At 40.7% G+C, this 21373-nt stretch overlaps 1 protein-coding gene across 1 annotated transcript; it reads right to left on the reverse strand.

Moving 5' to 3' along the window:
* Window positions 1-379: 379 nt before the first annotated feature.
* PSAT1 (phosphoserine aminotransferase 1) lies at window positions 380-20992 on the reverse strand. Its single transcript, XM_075079307.1, has 9 exons — window positions 20883-20992; window positions 18631-18691; window positions 17432-17501; window positions 16103-16308; window positions 14291-14463; window positions 13071-13240; window positions 8065-8193; window positions 5368-5505; window positions 380-4750 (listed from the first exon to the last, which is right to left on the reverse strand). The coding sequence occupies exons 1-9, from the start codon at window positions 20940-20942 to the stop codon at window positions 4645-4647; spliced, it is 1113 nt and encodes a 370-aa protein (XP_074935408.1). The 5' UTR covers window positions 20943-20992; the 3' UTR covers window positions 380-4644.
* Between the last annotated feature and the right edge of the window lie 381 nt (window positions 20993-21373).

The raw sequence follows: 21373 nt of genomic DNA on the forward strand, positions 1-21373 counted from the left end.
GTGACTGACTAAGATAACTCCACAGCCAAAACCTTTACTTTCAGTCCTGACAGAGAGACCAGACCTGACATACAACTCAGTACTGAGACACCAGCTGAAGCACAATCACAACTGAGACAAGCATTAACACCTGCCTCACATTAAGGCATCAGGTCTTTTTCACAATAAAAATGTGTCCAAAAGCAGCATGATTGGGGCTGCCCTGGTGGGGAATACAAACCACAAACCAGTGTGACCCTACACTAGCAGGGCAGCGCCAGACCAGAACTAAGCTTTCCAGCATTTAATTCTTTAGTTCTTATTTGCCCAGCTACAAAACCTAGCACGAGAATTTGAAAGTTTTCTTATAGTTTGTTTCATATCCAAGAACTACAGCTCACACAGTGGAAAAATATTTATTCAGTTATACAGCAGAAGTGTTTGTTACTATAATCCCCAGTTTTAGCAATACATCTCAAATGCCTTCAGTTTACATCATGCAACTAAAACAAAAACTCATACTCCAATTTGTTCGTTATATTATAAATTCTAAGCATTTCAATGGTAATTTCTCTTATTAGTTTTGCAAATTTCAACTTTTCTCACAATTTCTTCGTATATTTTTTGTAATTAATCCATTTACTAAAATACTCATTTTGCTTTTTATGCATAGTGCAAAGGTAGGAGACTGAATTCAAATTTTCTGGGATTTCAGAAACTGTACAGCTTTTGTTTTTGTCACATCAAATACCCATTTATTCCTTAACTATTTAAAAAATAAATACATGTTCACAAGCTACCAGCTCTTCTATATATCTCCTTGCATCTCTTTGATCACTGTTCTCCAACCATTCAGTAATCCACCAGTAATTATAACTTCTTAGCTTCTTAGCCTAAAAGGGACCAATTTATCACAGACTGTCATGAATCCTGGTTTTAAATTATCAAGAGTCCAATTACCAACAGGAATGGGATACTTCTTTCCAATTAAAGTGACGGATTTCATGTAAAACCTTGTAACATTTCACTTTTTAATTAGGTACATCCTTATCAAATACAAAGAGGTTCACCCTCATTTTATTTTCTATCCAGAGAATGAAATACAGCGAACATTAATCATACACCAATATAGTGCCAGACCTAATAATGCTTTCAGCATACTCCGACAACTTCTAATCCATCGATGTATGATGTCTTTTATTCCTGTTTCATTCCAAACGTTTACTTGAAAGTCAAGAATAGGCTTAAACTTTTTATATCCAAACATCCCTGGGTACATCTAAAAATATAAGCCAGTTACAAGTTGAAAAGAAAACCAGGATTAAACAGAAAATGGGACAAAATGAAAATACACTATTTATATGGACAGCAGCATGGCCATCCTGACCCTGTGTCAGTTGACAAGAGTATCTCCACTACAGTTACTAGTTAAATAAGGATGTGGCAATCCAGACTTCTAATTCTTATTTCTTATTTAATTCTTTTGTGCCAGGCTTATAGTACCGCAACTGCCACAAAAAAGACCCTATCGTTGACAACTGAGAGTCCCCTAAGACAGGGTACCTTCCTGATCTACATTTCTTCTTACCTGGGCTGAACTACTCCTCACTGTGCAGAGCAGAAAGAGGAGTGCACAACCTCCCCAGTATCTTTCTTTTTAGTCCAGGCCTGGGAAAGAAAGCAGCCAAGAACTTTTGTACCACAAACTAAAGAGAATGCTTTTGTGAGATCAAACACAAAAGCTAGGAGATGTAATAGAGACAACTCACCAGAAGAGGAATTGAAAGCACTGTTCATTGAAGAGAGCTCATCTTACAATTCCCTCTCTACATGCACAAACTCAGTGAGACCAGTATTGTACTTCTATTTTTCAACACCTTTGAATGCCTCAGGAGTAATCATATCACACCAAGAAAAGCTCTACTTCTAAACACTGCAATTATTGACCCAGCTTGGAAGTGCTGACATAAGGGAAACAGACCCACACTCTCAGCAACCTCTTGCTGAAATTCCTCCTAATCTGATGAGGGCAAGTGGGATTCCTCTGCCTACCATGGCTCAATACCCTAATTATATCTTTCAGGGGTGCCACTTGGAAGGGTAGAAATGCTGCATGGATGAGTCTGAAACAAATCTCAAGTAATTCATTCGGCAGATGCTCCAGTCTTCCCAGCATTCCTGCACTCCCCTCATGTGATAGTCAAACACTGCCTGCTAATGTAGTCCTCACTATGCATTTTGCTTTTACATTATTTTTGCCTTTCGGGGCGGGGGGGGAAGAAGTCTTTAAAGTCTTTAACTGATATGATGTCAGACAGTTCAGAAGCAGCAAAGAGGTTCCCTGTTGGATTCATGAATCAGCTGCATACAGCAGTGCAAGCCTTTTTGTAATCACACGTAAAAGTGTGCCTGCTAAGGGAAATGCAAGGCTATTATAAAAAAGAAAGGCTTACTATCTTTTGGAAAGAGGGATAAGCCACAGCTACTCTTGAAAACAAGTACACAAAATTCAGAGGAAGTAGAATTTTAGAAAGTTAAAGCTTAACACAGAACCTGAGTTAGATCTTCATGATAGGCATGGCAGAAATGGTTCTCAAAGCCTTCTCATAGCAATACTTGTTTCCATGCTAGTTGCAGGAAAAACTATTTTCAGAAAGAAGTAAAACATAAATGAGGGAAGCTTGTTTTTGTACAGAAATGGATATTACTGGAATTTGAAATTCTAAACACACATTATGCCTGACCTCTCATCCTTCTGAAAGTGACAAAAGCAGAAACTTCAGATACACTGGTACCTCACAGCATACTGTGATTAAGTTTTATTTTCTTCACCCTATTTAATTGAGTCACACTAAGTTAACAAAAATCTCAAAACAGTAGTCAAAGTGATGACTTTTCAGATAGGAATGTAACTCAACACTAGCACAAATCCACTGACTTGTGAGTTTCCACCCAGAAAGACACTGTCCATCATTAAAATGTTACCACTGTACTAGTGTTACATAAAAATGAAAAAACCCCAATCCTGTACCAAAGAGTTTACAGTCTGAAACCAGCTGCAGTAATGCTAAACACTGATATTAGCAGATAGCTTCTATATAAGTTAAAATAGGAGACTAGTTTCACTATATGGTCATTGTCAGTAAATTCAACAAGCTGAGAAGAAAAAGTAATTCAAGCGTACTATAACAGAAGATTTTAATGTCTTTGTGTAACTGCAGTTTATTCTCTAGCCCAAAGTATCAAAGTCTGGAATAAGCCAAAAGATCAAGTGACAAACTCAGACCGAATGTCCAGCCTGGAGAAGAGGAGGCTGTGGGCAGACCTTATTGTGGCCTTCCAGTACCTAGAGGGGGACTATAGGAAAGATAGAGGCAATCTCTTTAGCAATGACTACTGTGACAGGACAAAGGGTAATGACTTTAAACTAAAGGAGGGTAGATTTAGACTGGATACAAGGAAAATATTTTTTCACAGTGAGGGTGGTGAAACACTGGAACAGGTTACCCAGAGAGGTAGTGGGGACCCCACCCCTAGAGACATTCAAGGTCAGGCTGGACGGGCCTCTGAGCAACCTGATATAGTTGAAGCTGTCCCTGCTCATTGCAGGGGGGTTGGACTAGATGACCTCTAAAGGTCCCTTCCAACCGAAACTATTCTGTGATTCTATGAAAGCATGATGTAGTCTCAGGAAGAGGCAGAAGTCAAGACTTGTACTTACTGCAGCAGGGCAAAGCACCACATACGAAAAGCTACAGGACTAAAGCAATGAAAAGGCAGAGAAAATACTGGAGCAGTTAGAGAAGGAAGACATTTAAGAAGCACCAGACAAGAAAGTTGCTGCACTTTGGGCTAGAGAAAAATCACAGATCCATTAAGTGGAATACAGCAATCCAGTTTGGCACAAAGTTATCAAATTAAAAACAAGTTTTTGGCAGAAGCAAATATGCACACTCCAAAATAAGAATATAAAAATCAATAACCTAGGTAAGTTTAACATACAAAATGCATAGAGAAATAAACATCTTCTAAATTGATTTAATTATGGACTCATGCATCTTAGCTTTAAACCAGTAAATGATGATACGAAAAAAGGCCCAGTCCTACAGAGACTTTAACCACACAGGTATTGCTACATGGAACTGTTATGATAGTACTCCAAGCACAGGAGCAGAAGTCTGAAGGCAAGGTCCTCAAGTTAGGAACACAGATATTAACTCCTAAATACTGCTGGCAGTATACTGTTGGAACATGCATAAATCAGATATCCTTAGAGAACACTTATTAGTTCTAGCTTCACCATGCTTCCTGAAGTTTACTGAAAGCAAGGCATTGCTGAAGAAGTTATTTGTGACTAGAAGCAAGAAATGGACTCAGGTCCATAGCATCTTGCAATACTACTCATGGTTTAGCTACACATTAAAAATACTGTTTTGCAAATTTTGGAACCAATCTTGATCAGTCTGGGGATTCTCAACTTCAGTGAAGACAAGGTTGCCAAGTCAGTGCAAGATTGGGCCTCAATCCCATGCAGTCACCTAAAACAGCTACAGGAACTAAAAGAAAATATAACTTGTGTGCTACAGCTGTCCAGTACTACGGTAACTTTCAAACCCTTTAGCTTTTATTTCATAGATGTCCAGCATGGCTCTAGCCCATGGGCATTTATGACTGATGCATCTGCATGAAGCTTCTCATGAATGTTGCAAGCTTTTGAACGTCTTCTACAGTCACTGCGTTATACAGAGAGGCGCGGATTCCTCCCACAGATCTGAATTGAAAAGAGGAGAGGAGAGAAAAAGTAGGTTTTGTAAATTAAAAAAAAAAAATCATTAACAACACAGACACTTAAACTACTCCTACTCCAAAGGGATAAAATTCACATTTTGTGTGAATGAGAGGCAACATTTAATTCTTCAAAGCTTGGAATCTAAAGAAGCTCAGTATTAATTAGTTATTTACAGCTCCAAAGCTGTAGTCCTGTAACACCAAAAAATATCTTTTAGTCCCACAAACACCACTGAATACGGGAAGGGACTCTTGCAACCAAGTAGACAAGTCATGTCATGAAAGGCTTTATACAATGACAGAATCCAACCTTCAAGAGTAACCTCTTTGGCATTTGCACAGAGCCAGATTTATCAGACTGGATGAGAAAGCAGAATTAAGGAGAAAGCTCTCTGAACCCCACCACACGTAGGGAGTAGTAGAGCCACCAGTAGTCTGATTACCATCTCTAGATTGCTATTGTCAAGTGAAGCCAAACCGATACAGGGAACAGCTTGTGAGTGAGAAAGGCCGGTAAGTCAAAGCACAATGCCTGCTGCTCTATCAATGTAGTAACAGTTTATTCTGCACCAGAAAGGGATTCATCTGACTAATACCTACCGGTGCCCTTTCAGAGATATCATGTTAAGTTCCACAGCTTTCTCAAGAAATTTCTTTTCCAGCATCTCATCGCCCTTGATACTGCCAATACGGAAAGGGACATTCATTCTGCTTCGGTTCTTTTTCTCCACTGGACATCTGCAAAAGTTGCAGAATGTAACAATTAACCCATTTTGTGCTAGGTTTACCTTTTCAGCTAAATACAGTTTCAGAAAGAGAATGCTTGCATCAGTTTAGCACTGAAGTCATTCCTCCATAATTGACAAGATCATTACTTTCTGTGAAAGAAAGCAACCTTCCTTTTTTAACCAAGTATAACACAGAAATAGTAAGCAGAAGGCTTATTAACCATTCCTGACACACTCAAAATTGCCCCAGAGGAATGCACAGGATACTTGCAAACAGACCTAATTTGAAAAAAAAACAAACAATAAAAAGCACCACCCCACCCATAGCAGTCTCAGCTACATTCCCCAAGGTAAGCGAGGTTAGTTATGGTGAACATTGACTAACTCTCAAGCAGTTTCTCCTCTTTATCTTCAAAGATCAACACACTTATTTTAATCAGCTAGTCACAAGTGCTACCAGAATTGAGCTTGACCCAGCTAAACAGAGCTAAAGGAAGTATAAGAATACAGCATAAGGATTTTCCACAAACATTAGAGACTTCTGTTAGTGGTTTCATTCCAGCTTCTACATTAGTATTATTCAGAATCATGAACATCTCGAGTAGAGAAGAGAGATCTCTAGAACAAATCTTGCATTGCATACATGGCCACAACATATATGAGGTGCATTACAGCTCTAATATCTTAAAATTACCTTTAATCTAGAGTAGAAAATTCTTGATACCTTTAAAGCAAAACTTCAATTGTTTTGTTAAGGTAAGAAAGGGGTGGGGGTGGGGGAAGATCTAATATTTTTCTTTAGTGCTTCTAGTTACAAAGGAGATATGAAGCCTCCAGATTTATTCTAAGGCCGTGATGTAGATTTTTGCAGGGATTCATTAGGAACAAGTTTTCTCATAAACGGCATGTGAATTTCATTCATATTATTCTTCTATTTAACGAAGAATGGGTATTGTTCTTTTTTAGTTCCTCCCTTGCTCCTTTGTACAAATGTCTCCATTATAAAAAAATAAAAAGACCAATACCTGCCTATGCAAATTTTCTGCTTCAGGTGCAACCAGGAAAACACACTTCAAAAAAGCCTACGCTTGTAAGCATTCCCATAGTTGAATAACTGTAGCTACCCTACAGTTTTTAGAAGATCCAGTTGCTATTAGGCAATCCAATATAACTCAGTGCACAGACTTTGGAAAGCAAACTGCAAATGGCACACAGCACTTCTTGGAAGAAAGTCTCCATTTGTTAAATGGCTTGTCACACTGCTTACCCAGTGAAGCATGCCACAGATTAGGTGGCACATTTAAGCTGGGAAGGCAGCTTCAGGCAAGCCTTCCTCTTAGTCATAGATACAATAAAAAAAAATCCACAGTCTTCACTGTATTGCTTAGTAAGATGCACTCAGCTCAGTTAGTGAGGCTTGCTCTGCCTTCCCAATTGACTATTTACCATCCCATCTGCATTTCATTTCCCACTCACAGCTTTAGATACCAGCTTGCCAGAAACAGATTTCTATTTGTCACAAAACATTTTTTCAAGGCTTCATTTGCTTACTGAGGTTTATGAAAAACCCTCAGGATTTCAGTAGAGGAGAATCACAATCCTGATCATGACAATGCTAAAGGCAAAGCTGTTCTCATTAACTAAATGGATAAGCAGAATATATTAAATATTATGATGAAACTATACCCCTGCCAATTAAGGTTGCAGCCAGGTTTAGTTTAAAATCCAAATCTAATTTGCCCTACCCTAACTTTCACTTGAAAGTTAATTAGATCCCAAAACTGTCGATTTTATACTGAAGGTGAAGGAAAGTATTTTGCAGTTTCACAATCACTAGTTTTTGAACTTGGCAAGTATTAGAATTATTTTGAATTACAACATCAGCTTTTAACTATACATATTTTGGGTCCTGTGAGCCCAAAAATACCTTGCAACAATATGTAAGAACCAGAGGGTTAAACCTGCTTTAGAAAACAATCAAAAATAACTGAAGAAAATAAACTGTACATAGACAAAATGTAATACATTTTGACTACCTCTAGGTCTGATCTTCCTCTGTTTCAGAAACTGTTTCAGAAGAGCACAATTAGCTAATGAAAGTGCTCTGCTTGACAGAGAAAAAGCAGAGTCTTCAACTACTGAAAGAAACAGTAGGAAGACTATCATGAAAGAGTGGCCTCTACAACTTCTTACAAGCCACTTTCTCTGTTTGAGCCAGTATTTCCCCAAGAGATTCAGTAAGCGTACAAACCACAATCTGCATGCCTGGTTTTGTATGCTTTCCTCCTAGGTTCCTGCATTTAATTAATTTTAGAACAAATTTGTTAATATACTTCAAAACTGATCTATACAGGATAACTTGAAATAACTTCCTACTGGAATGACACTCATCCTTGGACAGTTATCAAGTGAATGGTTTGCACAAATAATTCCTCTAGGATTCCTCAACATTTCTAATATACTGAAAAGGTAACTTTAAAAATATGCTGCAATCAGAGTCTTAAGAGTTATCAATACATTTGGCTCTGCAACAAATATTTAAACCAAGGAGAAAAACATAGCAACTTACACATAGAATCCATTAGATTTATCTATAATGTCATAAATCATTCGTGACTTGATTAAACTAAGTTTATCCATAGCTGCAGCTCCACCATTATTCTTTATCCATTCCAGTACCAATCCCATGATATAAATACTGCAAGAGAAGAGAAGATTTTTCAGTCAGATTATTTAAAAAAATAAAACACCACAGAAAATATAACAGTCCTGTTTAATAGTTCACAAAACTTGTCCGCAACAAAATTTTATGTTTGGTTTTAGGGCAAAGCAGGCAAAGTCTTTTAGACATGGATGGAGAATCCTGAAATTCAAATGCTACACAAATCTTTTGGACCAAACTTAATCCTCCATACCACAGAAGAACAAGCCCTGAAGGTTTCCTGCAGCCCACACAGGGCTCCCAAGGACATCCCAGACATGCTGCACGGATTGCCACTTCACTGACCACACACAGCTGCCTGTCAAGTCCTAGAAAGAGCCGGTTAGCGCATAAGTTCTTAGCATCCACCCTGCTCTAGCAAAGACACAGGGATGAATCTCAAATTAAAAATGCCAGAAATCTAATCCCTTTTTCACAAATGTTAGATGAAAACTATAATCCCACTTCTGTCTAAAAAGACCACATGAACAATGAAGTTTGGTGAAATAAATAATGATGTATTACACTTAATTATTCATTACCATTCAAGTTCTAAGTAGAGATCTGGAAGCCTACTGGCATCACATAGCTTGGGACCAAGTATTTCAATGCTAGTTACTAAGTGCAACAAAGAATCTCCCAGGCCTTTTGCCTTTGTGCTTTTGCTACAAAACTCAGCTTGTTCAAGTTCAGACATTTCCCACGACTACAACACTTTACATAATAAAGCGTTCACAAGTTTTTATGGTGTATTTCCAACAAGTTCGCTTGTATTAATCCCTTCATTACAGATTCCAAGACAGTGCTCAGAGAGCATTACCCTAGAAGTTCCCCTAACACAAATCTAGCAGGAGGCTGTTTTAAACTTCGCTACTTTTACTTTCTCAGGGGATGCCAGCATCAAATCTTTGAACACTGCAGAAAGACTGCAGAAATACTGAGGTCACAGACTGCCTTTTATACAAGGTGCCTTATAGCTTTGGGAGCACAATCTTACAACATATATGATAGCATGCTGTCAACTACCCCAGTGTAAAGGATTTAAGTAAAGTATAGCCTAGGCCCTTGCCAAATATACAAGGCCACATTCACCTCTTGCCCCTAGTTCCTTGAATGAAACTTCTTGGAGAAGTAAGGTTTAAAGAAGTCAGCCTTAAAGTTATCCAAAGCCCAGCCAGCTGAAATATTTTATCCTTCTTCCATGTCAGTCAAAATAATGCTTCTGGAGCAATTTTAAATGCAAAATAAACCCTTGGAGCTTGGAAATAAGATTTTTATTGTAAATTCATCGTTAATTTGAGCAAAGTAGATCAGGGTCAAAAAGTCAAGCTCTGTAGCACCGAGAGGTTAAAGCCATTTGCATCACCCTAATTCAATTTAACATCCTGCTGAAGTAGCTTTTGCAAAATCAGTTAATATTTCCTGCCTGTTTGCCAGCAAACCATTAGAGAGTGCAAGGAAAAGAGTAGAGAAAAAAAAAAACTAAGCAGCTTTGCCAGTTCCTTACAAAAACTGGAACAGACATTTAGAGCCAAGCCAAACAGATGTGCGCCCTGCCAACATTTCAGTCTGCGTTACATTCTGGATTCTGGAGTGTACTCCAATGTGGGTCTGTAGCATGCAGTGAAATCTGGCAAGACAGTGATCAGAAGGGAGAAAGACAGTTAGTTCAACTTTATTTTCTGCTCCCTCAACCTCCCTGTTAATGTTACTGACAGATACTGAGTTACAGCTGAAGCAGCACTTTCTTTTCAGAATTTCTTCACAGTGGCTAAAATAAACCTGCAGAATTTAATTTGTTTTGCTTTTCAAACCAGAGGAGCAACACTGATCAACACTGAGATCAAGTAGAGCTTTGGTTATTCAAATGGAAATAGCTTTGTACTTGGAAAACATGAATGGCTGGATTTAAAACCTGGCATGTGCAAGTACACAGTGTCCAAAACAGTATGTGTGACTTGGCAGTCAGGAAAATAATCAATGATGAAGTAGAGGCTTTATCAATCACTGGGATAAAAGACACACATACTGCCCATGTTAGAAAGCTACATTCAGAAAGAAGATAAAAATCTGGAAATGTTGTAAGGTTAATTCTTGTCTTAGGCACCAGCCCTAAGAATATTGGATGTATTCAACCAATAGGGCAGACAGGCTGACAGCAAGAGTCCATCATCACAGCACTACATACTCTGCAGTATGGATACTCCCTGGGAAAACTAGTTGTGCATTTAAAGTCTGGAATAAACATATGCTTACAAGATTTACTGTTCTTTTGATAAATTAAGATAACTGCCTATACATCATTAAAATAGTACACCCCATAGTGAGAACTAGCAGATTCAGGGATACAATTACCATCACTTAAAATTCTACTGAATTTAAGTAATCAAAGGACTTAAGGACAGGAGAGCTGCCTGAGGACTGAAGGACAACAAATGTCACTCCAATCTTCAAAAAAGGCAAGGAGGAGGACGTCAGGAACTATAGGCCAGTCAGCCTCACCTCCATCCCCGGAAAGGTGATGGAGCAGTTCATCCTGGAGGTCATCTCCAAACATGTAGAGGACAAGCATGTTACCAGAAGTAGTCAACATGGATTCACCAAGGGAAGATCACGCTTGACCAACCTGACGGCCTTCTATGATGTCGTGACTGGCGGGGTCGAAGGGAGAGCAGTGGATGTTGTCTGTCTTGACTTCAGTAAGGCATTTGACACTGTCTCACATAGCACCCTCACAGGAAAGCTAAGGAAGTGTGGGTTGGATGAGAGGACATTGAGGTGGACAGAGAACTGTCTCAACAACAGAGCTCAGAAGGTCATGATCAATGGAGCAGAGTCTGGATGGAGGCCTGTAACTAGCGGTGTCCCCCAGGGGTCTGTGCTGGGTCCAGCCCTTTTCAACATATTCATCAGTGACCTGGATGATGGGACAGAGCACACCCTCAGCAAGTTCGCTGATGATACCAAGCTGGGAGGAGTGGCTGATACACCAGAAGGCTGTGCTGCCATCCAGTGAGACCCGGACAGGCTGGAGAGCTGGGCCGAGGGGAAACTCATGAAATCCAACAAGAGCAAGTGTAAGGTCCTGCACATGGCGAGGAACAACCCCATGCACTGGTACAGGCTGGGGGCTGAACTACTGGAAAGCGGCTCTGTTGAGAAGGACCTGGGAGTGTTGGTGGACAGCAAGCTGACCATGAGCCAACAATGTGCCCTTGTGGCCAAGAAGGCCAACGGTATCCTGAGGTGCATTAGAAGGAGTGTGGCCAGTAAATCGAGAGATACTGTCCTCCCCCTCTACTCTGCCCTAGTGAGACCACCTTTGGAGTGCTGTGTCCAGTTCTGGGCCCCACAGTTTAAGAAGGATGTGGAACTCCTTGAGCAAGTCCAGCAGAGAGCTACCAAGATGATCAGGTGACTGGAGCATCTCCCCTATGAGGAAAGGCTGAGAGACTTGGGTTTGTTCAGCCTGGAGAAGAGAAGACTGAGGGGGCATTTCATAAATACCTATAAATATCTAAAGGATGCGTGTGAGGATGATGGGACTAGGCTCTTTTCAGTGGTGCCCAATGATGGGACAAGGGGCAATAGGCACAAGTTGCAACACAGGAAGTTCCACCTCAATATGAGAAAAAAAACTTCTTTCCTGTGAGGGTGCCAGAGCAGTGGAACAGGCTGCCCAGAGAGGTTCTGGAGTCTCCTTCCCTGGAGACATTCAAAACCCACCTGGATGTGTTCCTGTGCCCACTGCTCTGGGTGTGCCTGCTCAAGCAGGGGGGTTGGACAAGATGATCTCCAGAGGTCCCTTCCAACTCCTACCCTTCTGTGATTCTGTGAAGGCATTAAGGTAGGCTTTCTACACAGGAATCACTGTACTTTATGCCTATAGAGAGCATTTGGTATCAGTCGGACTTCATTAGGCAACTTCAGTTTGCAAATTCTGGCATGTACAAAAAAAACCTGTAAGAGCTGAGATTAAACATCAGCATTATCAAATTATTTGATTCAAAATCTTATCTTTAAAAGTAGGAATCGTTATTTTCAAAGTAATTAAAAAACTTTGGGGGAAAAAGGATACCTGGTTTGAAGATTTTATTTTTTTAAATAATCATTTTAATGGACACTGGTATAGAAATGCCTCAGAATAAGAATAGGTAGATATAATGGGTTCAACACCTAAACGTTCTAGTGGCAAAGCATTATTCCACTTCCCATCAGAAGCTAGGAGACGGTAATTTTAAAGGAGCAAGTAGTAGTCTGTTCTGCTTCTTGCATACACAAAATCAAGAGGTGCATGCCAATTCTATTATCTTGATTGCTAGCAATGGTTACCAATTTTATTTTTGGATCCCAAGTCAAACACTGGGGTAGTACTTAAATATGTAAAGTTGTATTAGAGAATAAAGCAAAGCAATGGCTAAAATACCTTTTTTTAAAAAAATATCTTTTACAGGGATAGGGATCTGGAGTTTCAGATGCTGAGAACAACTTCAGGAAGGAATTAAATCTGTACTGAGTGTTCAAGAAGCAAGACAAAGTGCCAAATTACCTACTTGCAATGACAGAAGAATCACCACTGAATTGACTGGAGTTGTGTTCATGTAAGTCAGAACTGGATCTTGAAACTTCTACAATGGAATTATGGCACATAATATTTACTTCTAAAAATACCGTGTCCTTTATGGTTAAGTCCCAGTAGGCAGCATCAAAGACTGCTACAGTTACACAGCTAGATACTTCCCATGTTTTCACAGGAATCATGTGAAATGCTTGAAGGCAAATACTCAACTTCTGAAGCTTTTCTCAATAAGAGCAGCAGATGGCAGTGCAGTAGCTTTCCAAAGAGGAGGGATTAAATAGCAGGGTTAAATTACCTGTAGCATGGTGGAGTGTTATACAAAGAGCCATTCATTGCTTGTGTTTTGTAATCCAGTACTACAGGGCATTCTTTCAGTGCAAATCCCAACAAGTCCTCGCGTACTATTACAACAGTAACTCCAGCACAGCCAACATTCTTCTGAGCACCAGCAAAAATCACACCAAACTAAGAGAAAGAAGAAAAGGACTTGCTACATGCATTCACTAGTAGATCCTACAATTGAGTAATACATCAGTATCACTATACAACAGGTGTACAACTCAGCTGAACAGCTTGGAGAACATGTTGAAAACAAGCAAGTTGTAGGTCAAAGAAGAGTTAGGAAAAGTTCTGATTTCAAAGTGTACTTACAGCTATGGTTGTTATCCCATGTATATCTATGATCAGAACAACGTATCTTCAACAGAGGCAGATTATCACAGCAAATTTCCCGATGATTTGCTAAATAAATATTTAGTAGCCACAAATAATTCTCAAGGCAGCCTGTCCCCATTTCACACTACTCCAAGCAAATTTACTAAGAATAAATTCATTCACATATTTTCAACCAACCTGGTATTTCAGAACAGGCATCATTTAATCCACCTGTTCAAAGGGGCAGATCAAAAAGGCCAAGATGAATGCACTAAAATTGCCCCTTTTTGCTACACCCAGGTAAGAAAGGTGAAGTAGTGTGTTTGACTAGTCCGTAGCACTTCCCACTTGTAACACACTTTACAAAACATAGGTACTATGTTCTACCTCTGTATTACCTATGAAACAGACATAGTAATTGTGAAGCACAGGAAGCATTAGCAGCTTAAAAGGGGTTACAGATTTTCCATGTAAGAGGCAGGATCAAAAACCCTGATTCACAGTACCCTGCTATAGCCATTTATACTGTCTACAGACTAAATACGATTCAGAAGATATGTTTTTCAGCTACACCATCAGTGAAGACCATACAGTAGACAAATAATCTTGGACAGCTATTAACATGAACAATTTCAGCATAGTTCAATATGTTTTTACTAAAAAGAAGACAACAGATACACATTGAAATATCAAAATTTAAATTTCAACATTTGTATCCACCATCAGATACCCAAGTAACAAAATACTATTTTCTTAATTTCACTGCTCAACATCTCTGGCCATCCAGACATTTCAAAGTGCCTAACTATATGCATTAAAGTTTGAAAGTGCTTTGTGCCACCACTGTGTCTAATACAGTACCTTGGAAACATCCACAGGTCTGGACAGGAAGTTTGATGACATATCACAAACCAAGACTGCTCCTTTGACATCAGGTACAAAGTCAAACTCCACACCATGAACAGTCTCATTAGCACAGTAATAGACATAAGATGCATCTGGATTAAGATTCCACGTGCTTGGGTCAGGAATGCCTGAGGCAGACAGAAAAGAAAAACCAAAGGTCACTGGAAACAAGTAATTTTCCTGGCATGCAATTTACTTGAACACAGAACTTCAGTGCAAACCCAGAATGATTTTCTAGTATGAAGTATGAATTATCTTGTTACCAGGAAGATATAGTTTATCTGCAGAGGAAATATACCAGTGCATTCCCAAAATTCTATGGTGAGCCATCATTAAGCTGGCAAACACCCTTCTGGTTTTCAGCCCTTATTCCTCAAGGGATTTTCATCAGGTTTGTAGTCTGTGATTGCAAACTACTGCCCTAAGGGTCCAAATCAGCATTTCAGAGGAATTCAGGCACTGGGTCCAAGAATCCTCCCAGTGCCTTTGGAACCACAGAATCATCCAAATTCTCACTGATGAAGGTCTCCAAAGCTGTGTTTCTGTGCATACCAAGAAGCATTTGTCTTGTCCACACTGCACACAAGGCTACCTACCTACCTTCCATTTAAGCTTTGCAACTGATTTACAAAACTCGGATCTTCTCTGTCAACATGCAGTATATAGGCATGCCCTGGCAAAACAGGTTTTGGGCAGAACAGGTTTTGCACAGAACAGGTGGTTGCTCTTCCTTTCTTCTCTCTCCAAAAGAGGAAGAGAAAGAAGTGCTGCTATTGCCTCAGCCATTATTTACTGCCTCCCCCCGTATCTCCTGCTGCCAAATGGTGAATACACTCCCCTAGACTGGGAAGTTTTAGGTTCAATTCCTTGCTGTGCCTCAGAGGATATAAACTTATTTTCCATTACAGTCCTAATCACAAGTTAATATATTCACTCATACAGGTATATTCTTTGTCTTTCCTGTTGCCACTCCTCCCAGTTCAAATGGTATCATTTGGACCAGAGGGAAGAAAAGGAAGCATGACTTGCAGGAGTAGAAACCAGAATACAGGTGTCCCTGCTCCAAGAATTATTTATGTATATCCAGTGACAAATTATACATTTAACATGTTCTTGGAACAAACTTACAAAATTTCCCAATGCCTCAATTACAGTTAACCTCCTTCTTCCTTCTACATTGTGGTCATTCAGGTTATGTCGTGTCCAGTAACAGGCTTCAAGAGGAAGATTTGAAAAATACCTCTTCTATTCCAGAGCCAGCTGCCTGTTATGACACATGGGTGGGGAAGTATTTGGGAACCCTTAAATAAGGTAACAGAATACAGGTCTCCCATCTTCTGGGCCAACAAGGTTAGATCCCAGACATGATTCTAAATTTCAAAGCAATCTCTATTGAGTGTACCTGAAACTGAAATACCTTGCAGCATTGCTGCAAGTAGCTTAAGAACTCAGTTAAATAACAAAAGTAAAAAAAATTCAGAAAGCCCAGACCATTTCCCTACCGATACACATATGCTCCTTGCCATTTATGTTCTGGGATCTGCTCAGCCTAGTTTCACAGTTTTCTTCTGATGGAGACTGTTAAGCCATGTAACAGATGTCCCAGTGATGAAAATGGGAGAGACATGTCAGGCAATCTTTTGAGTGCTGGGCAGTCAACTCTGTAACTAGTTAACATTCAATAACCCAGTAGCTGAGTTGGACCAATTTTTACAGCGATTTGAAAAAGCTAAGCATTCACATGGATGGATGTAATCATCAACTTACTTGTATAGGTTCCTAGTTTTGGATGAACGATATTCACTTTGGCGTACTTCTCTGCTTCTTTAGCTGCTTTTGCTGACCAAGCTCCAGTAACCACATAATCTGCATGTCTTCCCTCCTTTAAACCAATAAGATTAAGTGGGACTGCACTGAACTGACCAGATCCACCTCCTTGGAGGAAAATAACCTTGTAGTTTTCTGGTATATTTCTGCATGCAAGACATAACCATTTATATTATTCCCAGAAGACACAGGATGCATACTACTTGCATTTACCCATTTAACACCAACTGAGGAAGAGCATTGTCATTTTGGAAGATACTCTGCCAAGAGGCTAGACCAAATACCATTAACTTACCTCAGCACTGGTCTTTAGTAACAAGTATTAAGAGTAATTTATTTTTTACTAGAAGATTTGAAGAGTAAATTTTACTGATAAAGATTTGCTAAAAACAAGCTTTTTCCCTTTGGATAGCATTAAACAAGTTCACTCCTGAGTAATGCTACTATCATAGTACACACAAACTTGAAAGATATTATTGCAGAATTAGTGCTCACTTATAATTTTGTCTATTACTAGCTTCATGGCTTTTCTGTCAGGCTAAGAACTTCACACTGAAGTGCTCACAGCAAAATTCATCTTTGAGACCCTTCAACCTGCAAGTGCAACTGTTCAGTAAAATGTCAAGTACCATAAAGAGTTCTTCACACAGTCACAAAAATTACTTGTTCAAATTATTCATTAAAACCCCTCTCTCAATTCTGGCTGTGGTTGAGAGTGAAGCTTTTATATGAAATGACCACTATTATTAACTACTATGAGGACATTAATTATAATACACAATAAGTTTATTTTTAAAAGCTTGAAATGTGTCACACCACAAATCGGAAAAGGGCTCCTGACCAGTGACCTTAAACACATCCATAGTATTTGTTAGTAACATCAGACTGATGAGTAATTACGGATCACCCCTACACCACTAGAGACTGATTTCTGTTGTTTCCACTTATTTATTGAAGAAAGTCGCTCCCTTCACAAATTCTATGAAGGTGTCAAAAATTAAGATTTCAGAAGAAAGGCAACTAGTCAGTATGTAGTAGACACATAAAAAGCATCTTAACCTAATAAAAGCCCTTCATCACTTTAAATAAATCAGCAGAAAAAACACAAGACCAATGTCCTCTCCAAGATTATTACTCTATCAGACACAGTATCCAAACAAAAAACCACCAAACAAACAGGTGCTTTCCAGGAAAGGTCTTTGCATTAGTAATTATTGGTGGAAGTAGCATAAGCATAAAGCAAAAATAAGCAGGAAGTTATTCACTTACAGCAATTCACGCATTAGATTTTCAGCTGTATTTAAAATTTTTGTGAAATCTGAGGTCCGATGGCTCATTTCTTTGAGGAAAGGAAAGAAGAAATAATATGAAACAAAATGGTAATCCATGAATGCGATCCAGAAATTGTCTTAAGCTTTAATAGCCTAGACCTCTTATACTACAGACCCAAAATGCCCAAAAGCTCCCACTCCCACTTCCAACTCCTACGGGGTTTTTTTGGTGACCCTTCCTAAATACCCATACAAGACACACACCTCCATCCTTGTCCAGAGCCAGGCAAATCCAGTTCATTCACATTTGGCTTCCACATGCCCTAACTACCCCCATGAACAACTATATCTGCATGACACCTAGAAAGGTGTTAGTTTTCCTCACTCTATGGATGTTCTCTGCTACTAAAGCATTATCAAGTACAGAGTAAGGTACTGCGGCTTGTTTCATTCTTTTATTTTAAAAAAGGCTTCTTCATGCAGTAATCCTAATTAAATGTTAATGAGACATAGTACTCATTGCTTTTATTAAATCCATATGCTTTCTTCCATCTGCAAGAGAGTATAATTTAAGCATTAATCCCAATCCTGCAGAGGCTGCTGAACATCCTACTTCTAGCAATCAGTTTCATAGGAAAAGTAAAACACTGACCATCATCTTGCATAATTTTTTTCTGCAACTGGGGCTGAAAAGCCAGTCAGCCACCCATATGGTGCAGAAGACACCTCCTCCTTATGACAGGACACCATGACCTTCCTAATGGGAAGGATGCTATACACCACATACACCTGAAGTATTTTGCCACATAGTATATAAGGTAATATATCTGGTCTCCATATACCACACACATATAGTATGTGTATACATACATAGTATTTTATATATACAATATATTAAAAAAAGACTTTATGTATCTATGTTTAAACACACATACACATCCCTACCCAAAGACCCAGTACTAAAGTTTACATATGATTAGTTATCTTTTTTGTCTCCAGTCCTTTGTTTTGCATCACTAAACATCTGGCTATGCATCATTTTATGGTCTCCCGCTGAATAGTAGAAAAGTAGTATGAAAAAGTATGCTGTAGACATACATGTTACCAAAGTAAAGTATTAGAAAAGGAGCAGAAATACTAAGACAAAAACTCTTAAATACCTACATTCTGAAAAACACATAGTTTTTAAAGTCTTACCAAGAACACTTATACCAAGTCCTTTGTAGTCCACCAATTCCTTCTGTGCTTCTAACAGTACCTAAAAAAAGAAAAAATTCACAAGTAAGTTAAGGGAATTTTCCCCTATCTGGAGTAACTGATGCATCATACATATGCCAGCTGCTCCATATTGCAATAAAGTGACACTTGTCAAGTGAGATTAACAGAAGCATCATCACCAATATAATTCCATTGTATCCAGTAGCTGAAGGCCTTCTGTAAGATAGCACAATTAAAACATATGCTTGGAGTGGAGGCCACGCTTTAAGTTATTATTTCAGCAGTTACATTTCCAGACTTCAGAATGATTTCTGTGGGTTAGATAGATCTCCCAACCTTTTACTGAACTCTAGATGTTTGCACGTGTGCTCGTTCTAACCGAGCATTTTAAATCCCCGCCCCCATCCCTCCACCCTGTGTTCTTTCACTTGACATGTACAAACAGGACAACCAAGGTATTGAGGAAAACAGAGGGGAAAAAAATCAGGGGAATTGGGTACTTCAAACTAACCCAATAAAACAATGCTCTGTTTCACAGAATTAAGTCCCACACTTTTTGAAGATGAACCTTCTCTATGTTATTGAAAGGTAAGAAGAAATGCAGCAAAATTTTGAGACACCTGAAAAACACAGGCCACTCCTAGAAGCCCTAGCCAGGTAATCTGCTGCTTCAGCCTTCCATTTCTCTTCCACAGCTCTCGCATATCAACAAAATGGAATTAGATTCTAGACACTGGATCCGCAGCCTCCAATTTCAGTAGATTCTTGTGTGAAAGCCAGGACATTCTTAGTTCCTCCTAACGGCAGCAGGAGGAGAGGGAGCCCCAGCAGAAAAGCCACCAAAACAAACGCTCTGTGCAAGCGCCCTACAATTTGCCAAGAAACCACATTCTCTGGACAGCTGCAGGAACAAGAAATCTACCTTGCTGACAGGGTATCTGCATGGGCTGTCAACTGTAACAGCTGGTCAGCAAGAGATCAACCAGAAACAACTGTGCTGCTTTTTAATGCTACAGATTGTGAAGTTTTAACCACTGCGTTTCACATGCAGACCTACTCATGCCAGAGGAAGGGAAAAAAGTTAAAGGGAACACAAATAGACACAGAACACACATTAGAAAGTGCTTGTTAAACTGCTTGATAAAATCCATTTCTGCTAGTAACAGTCTTTATCTGACAATCTGCACATGCCTTACAAGACATTTATGATATGCCTTATAATAGCCATGAAGAGCTCTGTCCACCTTCTTGCTTCCATGACTCGCAGCACTTCATATGCAGCATCAGCTCACAATCAAAGTGAAACAATCGAGGTGATACAGTAGTCCATGTAAGAGCTCTGCATTTCCAAGAGGGGAAAACAGATTAATAATATGGAGTTCAGCTATGCTCTCCTCAAACCCTAAACCCAGCTCTCAGTACTCTGTCAGAGAGCTGGATACCGCAGCAGGATAAGAGGCCCTTTTGAAGCCCTTTTGAAGACAGAAAACAAATTTCTTTGCATATAATCTACAAAGGCCATTTGCATGAGAAGGAGGGGGAAAAAAAAAAAGCTACTGCACAGCAAATTTGTTTACCTAAAGAAAAATGTTAAAGAAATAATGCATAATTAAGAAAACAATGAAGGAAACTAAGAAAAGAAGAAAAGGTTTCCACAATATGTGACATACATTTCTTAGGTTGAAAGTCAGGTGCACACGATGGGGTGGAAACCACCCCCTGTCCATATGTAACTGGGTAACCTATGGCTGCTGATGCAACTTTCCAGAGGGTTGAGCCTACGCTACGCTCATTATCACTTCTTAAATAGACTTCTCAGGGAATTACCGTGTTATTTGTCGGCCGACAAGTAACACACCCGACACAGCCACTGCCCTAGTGCACCCGAGGACTCGCTTCCCATCCCAAAACCGATGGGGCAAGGCCCGCGTGCTCAGGCTCAGAGAAGCACCTGGAGAACACTCCTAACGCGCCCCCAAAGCGCCGGCCCCGCCGCGCACCCCAGAGGGCGGGCAGGGGCAGAACAAACATGGTTTCGTCGCTACGTAGGTATCTCTTTTTACCACTGTTTCACGGCAGCTTCCCCAGCCCTCGCCTCGCCGCCGGCGCCCGCGGGGCGCCGGGACGGGAGGCGGCTGCCGCGGACACCCGCCGCCGCCCCAGTGCAGCCCAGGGCCCCGCCGTGCCGGCGCGACCCCCGCCCCCCGAGAAGGGCCCCGGCCCCGACTCACGGAGCGCGGCAGCTTCGCCGGCCCGGCCCCGAAGTTCGCCACCTGCCGCCCGCACTCCATGATGCCGCCGCTGCCGTCTCCGCCACCCGCCCGCCGTGCCTGCGGCCCCCGCCCATATAAAGCCACCGCCGCCCGCCCGCTCGCCGATTGGCTCCCGCCGCACACACCCAAGGGGCGGGGCTGCCGCCCGCCCGCCGTGCCCCTCGTCTCCCCCCCCCCCCAGCCCGCTATTGGCCGGGGGGCCACGAGCAGGCAGCGTGATCGGGCTCGCGGCCGGAGGCTGCGTCACGCGGCGCAAAAGCGGTGGCGGAGCCCCGGTCCGGGGGTTGGGGCCGTTGGGACGGTTGGGGAGGGGCCCAACCCCCGGGAGGGCGCCACGCGTGGTGGGCTGCGGGGTAGGACTCGAAGCGACGAGAAGGAGTTGCACGTGCCTCGCCCTTGGGAAGCCGCGATAAGCCTTGCCGGCGTCTCCTTGCGCGTGCAACCGTAGG

Source organism: Phalacrocorax aristotelis, chromosome Z, assembly GCF_949628215.1.
Source record: "Phalacrocorax aristotelis chromosome Z, bGulAri2.1, whole genome shotgun sequence".
NCBI classification, from domain to species: Eukaryota; Metazoa; Chordata; class Aves; order Suliformes; family Phalacrocoracidae; genus Phalacrocorax; species Phalacrocorax aristotelis.